Below are 6000 nucleotides of genomic sequence, written 5' to 3' on the forward strand. Positions count from 1 at the left end.
AAAATATGGTCTTCTTGACTGAATTCTGGGTGATGCCACTTTATCTTGGGGGAAACGGGACATTATCTTCATGAACATAGAGCAGATTTTATGACTTTCACTGTAGGTGAGTTGGGAGAAAAATTCTCAATACACCCCTTTTTTTAGACTGGTTTGTCCCAAAATATGATATTCTTGACTGAATTCTAGGTTGTGCCACTTCATCTCAAAATATGATATCCATGACAAAGGTATGACTGAATATTCGGAGATTCCACATTATATTAGGGGAGACAGAGTATCATCTTCAACCTAAAAGAGGTTTGTGATTTTCATACATGTAGTAGATGACTCCAACAGATTAATTTATTTCAGATTGTGACACAACCCGTTTTATGTTCCAGTATATTTATCCATGAGCTGGGAACGTGCAAGAATGAGCCCAGCAAAGTTGGCAAGATTTTTGTAAAATGGGTGAGTGTTCTGTTAATCAGTATTAAGATACTAATTACAAAATGTGAAGAAGATAAGATAGTTCAGTAAAGGATCAAAATTGTTCCATAAACTATGGTCCATTAGGCAAGTTGAACTTCTTAGATGCTGTCTTTTGATTTTTAATTTTTTTTTAGATGAATCTTGAAATGAATTTTTAGGGGTTTTTATACGTGGAAAATCTTTGCTAACTTCTTTCTACAGCTATCGTTGCTAATTTCCATCTACAGTATTTTTGACATGTGCACTAGCAGCCAATATCTTAACACTTACATGTACATAATTAAATTAGTATATTTCAAGTGAATTTTGAAAATGTTGTATGTTTGTTTGTTTGTTTGTTTGTTTGCAGCAACACAAGTTTGACATGCATGTGGAGTACTGTAAGAACAAGCAGAGATCAGAAACGCTTCTGTCCACCAGTGCAGCCAGGAACTTCTTTGATGTGAGTACCTGACAGTGTGTCTGTGTTTAACTTACAGCAGTTAGTTACTTAGTTAGAGTCTGTATGGTACCTATGGCAGTGCCCCTCTCCATTTCATTTATCCCTTTGGCCACACAGCTTTCCTGAATTCTTGCTGACTGGACAGCCCACAAAGCCACAGCACTGTTGTCTGTACTAAAACCACCTGTTATGAGAACCTGCAGTACTGCTGGCCAGAGTTAGGGGGCACTGCGGATCTTTGTCAGAATCAAGACAGAGCAGAATCAGCAAATCTCAGTGTCATGATGTTGTTTCTAAACTCATGAATGTGTTTATTGATATTGTTGTCCTTCCCTACTGCGATCCAGTCCATAGAAATAAAATCTTTCACTTCGGCAAAAATAGCCAAAGGAAAATTATTGACACATGCAACATTTTGTAGACATTTTTCTCTGAAATTGGCTGCATATTGATGATCTTTCATAGATTCTTTGGGCCACTTCAATTTTATTCACTGGATTGAAGATTAAATACTTGATGGAAACAGAGTCTGAGGGCTTCACCTTAGTACCAAAAAAATATCAGGAATTAAATATTCCTTTAGTCAAGTTTTACTCCCAGCTTTCTGTTTTGTACTTGAACATTTGTCAATTTCTTTTACATTAAATGTCCAAAAACCAAGGGAAGAAATTAGTTTGGCTCTGCTTAGTAAATAAGACATCATGTAAGGAAGTTGTCTTATTCTGTTTCAGGACTACACCAAGAGAAATGACGAGAGGAAGCTGACTTTATCAGACTATCTCATCAAACCAGTACAGAGGATCACCAAGTACCAACTCCTGCTCAAGGTGAAAGTGGCCTCCAGTGCTTTAAGACCTGTACTTATCACTACCTTCTTCATGATACTGTAAATGCATTTAACTTCACGGGGATTTAATTTCATGGTAGCGGAAAATGGGACTTTTCGCGGGGGTTTTAATTTCGCGGTTACACCGTAGACTGCGGTCTAATACCATAATAGAAAAATGTTGGCGTTGGTTTTAAGTTTGCGGTGAAGTGGTCACAAAAACCGCGAACATTAATCCACCGCGAACATTTCTGCATTTACAGTACATCTTGAGATGCATGAGCACTTGGCAGCTCTGAATTGGAGTACTAACATTGTAATCAAATCATCTTTGTTTTCAGGAGCTGGTTAAATATACCACAAGAGCCAAGCTGGACAGCACTGATTTAGAGGTAAGGTATTTTTGATATAAAACAATATCAGGACTTAAATCTAAAATATGTATTATGTTGTTTGTAATTTTCAATGTTAGTAGCAACAGTATTTCAGTCTTATAAAAAAACTGCCCATGTATATGATCAAAGAGCCATAGGTCACCTGAGGTCAAGGTTTCTAAAGTAATGACTTCACACAGATTATATATCCATTGTTGACTCCAGTGAACCAACTCTAAAAACACTTTTTGGGCTCTGTTTTTGTGAAATCTGTCCAAGACTTATGTAACAGTAGTGTGGTTTACAACTGAACAGTTTTCATGATGGGCTAAATAATGTCCGTATAGAAAAGTCAGAAAACTTAATCTGTCCGTGGAAACTGGTTGACGCAGATTGACGTTTTTGATAAATATGTCGGCAGAGTCGAGTGTCGGTTGCGCGTGTTTTACAACAAGCACGAGTGTTAACATGCCGCGCGCCCTTTCATCTATTGTGTGTGGCACAAAAACGGCAGCGATTTCTTCTGTAATCGGGTTTATTTTAGGCCGGGACTCGAGTTACGTTGTTTACAGTAAACAATGGCGTGTTACGTATGGCTGTTGTTATATAGACAGTACCACCGGCGTGTGGTAAAGACCTGCCTGTTGAACGTAGCTGCTGTGGTTTTCCTCGTTCGTCAGACTTTTGTGTGAAGCAAACGTTGTGGAAACAGCTATGCTGTTACTGTTTTTTCCCGTCCGTGTAACACATCAGAAAAACACAAAATGTTTTCCCAGATAAGACCTACCAGTGGTACTCTTTTTATACTGCACAGTACTACTGTACCAATCCTCGATAAATTCGAAAATTCTGAAGCTCCTCTGCAGTTCAGTACAAAATGTGAAATATCTTAATCCCAAGCAAAATAAAATCCCCTAGGATTACAATTATACACACTTATAAGAATTTTGTCCTGCTCTCAGAAAAAAATGCTTTTATACCTATGTTTTGGTCAAGAATTTCTAGACTTTTTCATTGACTTTCCTCAAACTTGTAGAAAAATACTATTGCCTCCCATACTGACTGAGCAAAAGGTATCCCTCATGTGTAAATTGGCGTTTTAGTGGATTAAAAAAAAAATCATTTTGTATACCATAGGTGTTTTAGAAGCCAATGTTTGCGGTTCACCTGGGGCTATCCCATCACACAGGTGAGCACACCTGGTCATGTATCAGCAGGTGATCATGAGACACGCAGGTGTTTACAGGTGACAAAGTCTGGGAAAACTTACTGAGCCAGAATAGCAAATTTGTGTCTTCCTGCCCAAAAGCCAAAAAAGAAGTTGAACAAGAAACTTCACAAGTACTTGTAGATCAGATGATAGCTAAGGAAGATGAGCAGTTTGTTCATGTATTTAGATGTCTGTGACTATTTTTCTTCATATAACTAAATAATTCCATCAGGTTGGTGGAATATAGGATATAGGAGAATTCTTCTACACACTCAGTCAGTATGTACTTACTTTGCATACGTTTTGATGTCTCTCAGACACCTTCCTCTGAGGAAGAATTTTTTTAATGAAATATATCTTTAGATATTTAGACTTTTTTCATGGTAAAACTTCATTTTCCTGTTGTTCCATCCCAGCATGCCCTTGGAGTGATGGTGGACGTTCCCAAGCGAGCCAACGACCTTCTGCACATCAGCATGATTGACGGTTTCTATGGTAACCAGGAAAACGTCGGCAAGCTTCTGAGACAGGTAAGTACTAAGGATTGGGAGCTCTTGTGTGATACGTGCACTGGATTAACACAAAAATTACTTTCTGAACTAGTCTTTCAAAGGCAACATATAAGCTATAATGAATGGATGAAGAACTTTATTGCACATTTTTGCCCTACTGGGCTAAGTACAGGTCACATGGTAAGGAACATATATATGTAACAATGGAAACAATACACATACACATCTATATATGTAGATATGCGTCTAATCTATTTTAGGACAATCGACTTCCTCTCGCAATGTAGGTTTTTGAGTAAACAATAGGCACAAGGATTACTCTAGATTGGAGAAAATGTAGTGACCGCATCAAGATTATGTCAGAAATTTAAACTGCTGTGCATCATGAATCAGTTTTTGAAATCAAAGCCACAACCATCTAACATGTCTTTATCAATAGTATAACCAGTGGCACAGTATAATTATGTAGCTCTTTGTATCACATCGTAAAAGTAGCTTGAGATAGATGTTATTGTTTCCTTAAGACTGAATGGTTGTGAGGTCTTGAAGCAGGTCTGAGTACATTTCATAAGCCTGTAAATCTCGATATACTTCTTGCATATCGTTGTGGAGCAAGACATCTTCTTTTGATAAGTAGGGGCACCCTGTCCTTGGTGCTGATTGCCATCCACAAAAACAGTATTTCAATGCAATGAAGCCAAAAGCAACAGTGAGTTTTGTAGTATTATAATATAACATTAGATATGTCTGACTGTGTCCTTTCCTGGCTTGATCTGTCTTGCCAGGATTCTGTCATGGTTCACTGTCAGTAAACCTTAGTAAACTTATTTCATATTACAGAGGAGTCATTTAAGTCCTGTCCTTGGTGCTGAATGATATGATTATACATCAATGAAACCAAAAGTGGCCGTGATTTTTGAAGTATCATAATGTAACGTCAAACATTTCTGACTGTGTCCTTTCTTGGCTCAATCTCTCCAGGATTCCTTCATGGTTTGGGACGGGAGGACGACCAAGGGTCGCGGGAAGGAGCGGCACATTTTCCTGTTCACCAACATGGTTCTGTTCACTAAGCGCAAACGCAACTCCCTGGAGAGCATCGAATACTCCTACAAGGGCCTCATGAGGGTAGGTAGGGGGAAATGTGGGGACACTGTTCACCAACATGGTTCTGTTCACCAAGCGCAAACGCAACAGTCTGGAGAGCATCGAATACCCCTACAAGGGCCTCATGAGGGTAGGTAGGGGGAAATGTGGGAACATTGTTCACCAACATGGTTCTGTTCACCAAGCGCAAAATTTAATGAAACAGCCTAGAAAATATCAAAATTTAAGGGCCTCATGAAGGTAGGTAGGGCGACATTTGGGTGTATGGTGGTAAATTTGAAAAACATGTTTTCATACTATTAGTTAGATGTTAATAAGCCATATTCGGTTAAGATTAAACTAGAAGCACTCACTCACTCACTATCCATGTTTGATTATACTGCTGCTGGAGTCCCTGACGCAGGGGCAGGCAGCAGTCGGCCAGTCTTCACACCACGCCTCCATGCGGCTCTGTCCTTAGGACTTAACATTATGTCTTTGGAAATTGAGGTTTAAGGGGACAGTAGACAATATCGGATACATTTCTTAGCTTGAAAAGAGCACTTTTGGGAATTCCAAAGACTATATTTTAGCAGTACCATGAGAGTATGTATTGTAGTCATGAAATGCACTTTGAATCATGGCTTGCCTCTCTCTCCTCCTCAACAGTTACCAGGTATTGGAGTGACAGAAGACGTGGAAGGTGACAGCCGTAAGTTTGAGATGTGGTACGGCAAGCCTGACTCTTCAGAACGGTACACAGTACAGGTGAGACACTGTCAAACAAACAAACAAACAAACAAACAAACAGGGTATGAAGGAAGGTGACAGCCGTAAGTTTGAGATGTGGTACGGCAAGCCTGACTCTTCAGAACGGTACATAGTACAGGTGAGACACTGTCAAACAAACAAACAAACAAACAAACAAACAAACAGGGTATGAAGGAAGGAGACAGCCGTAAGTTGGAGATGTGGTACGGCAAGCCCGACTCTTCAGAACGGTACACAGTACAGGTGAGACACTGTCAAACAAACAAACAAACAAACAAACAAACAAACAGGGTATGAAGGAAGGA

At 39.2% G+C, this 6000-nt stretch overlaps 2 protein-coding genes across 2 annotated transcripts in view; both read left to right on the top strand.

Annotated features, from left to right (window-relative positions):
- Window positions 1–5440, top strand: part of LOC118405516 (titin homolog) — a 51152-nt gene extending 45712 nt beyond the window's left edge. The window contains exons 34-41 of the mRNA XM_035805018.1: window positions 384–453; window positions 824–916; window positions 1648–1743; window positions 2084–2134; window positions 3743–3856; window positions 4820–4894; window positions 5004–5075; window positions 5435–5440. Coding sequence (XP_035660911.1) covers window positions 384–453; window positions 824–916; window positions 1648–1743; window positions 2084–2134; window positions 3743–3856; window positions 4820–4894; window positions 5004–5075; window positions 5435–5440 — 577 coding nt within the window. The remainder of the gene's footprint in view (window positions 1–383; window positions 454–823; window positions 917–1647; window positions 1744–2083; window positions 2135–3742; window positions 3857–4819; window positions 4895–5003; window positions 5076–5434) is intronic.
- A 308-nt stretch (window positions 5441–5748) lies between these two features.
- The window catches only part of LOC118405885 (obscurin-like), a 19272-nt gene continuing 19020 nt past the window's right edge, over window positions 5749–6000 (top strand). Inside the window, exon 1 of the mRNA XM_035805710.1 lies at window positions 5749–5813. Within this exon, the coding sequence (XP_035661603.1) occupies window positions 5769–5813 (45 nt within the window). The 5' untranslated portion in view covers window positions 5749–5768. The remainder of the gene's footprint in view (window positions 5814–6000) is intronic.

This window comes from Branchiostoma floridae, chromosome 18, assembly GCF_000003815.2.
Source record: "Branchiostoma floridae strain S238N-H82 chromosome 18, Bfl_VNyyK, whole genome shotgun sequence".
Lineage (NCBI taxonomy): Eukaryota > Metazoa > Chordata > Leptocardii > Amphioxiformes > Branchiostomatidae > Branchiostoma > Branchiostoma floridae.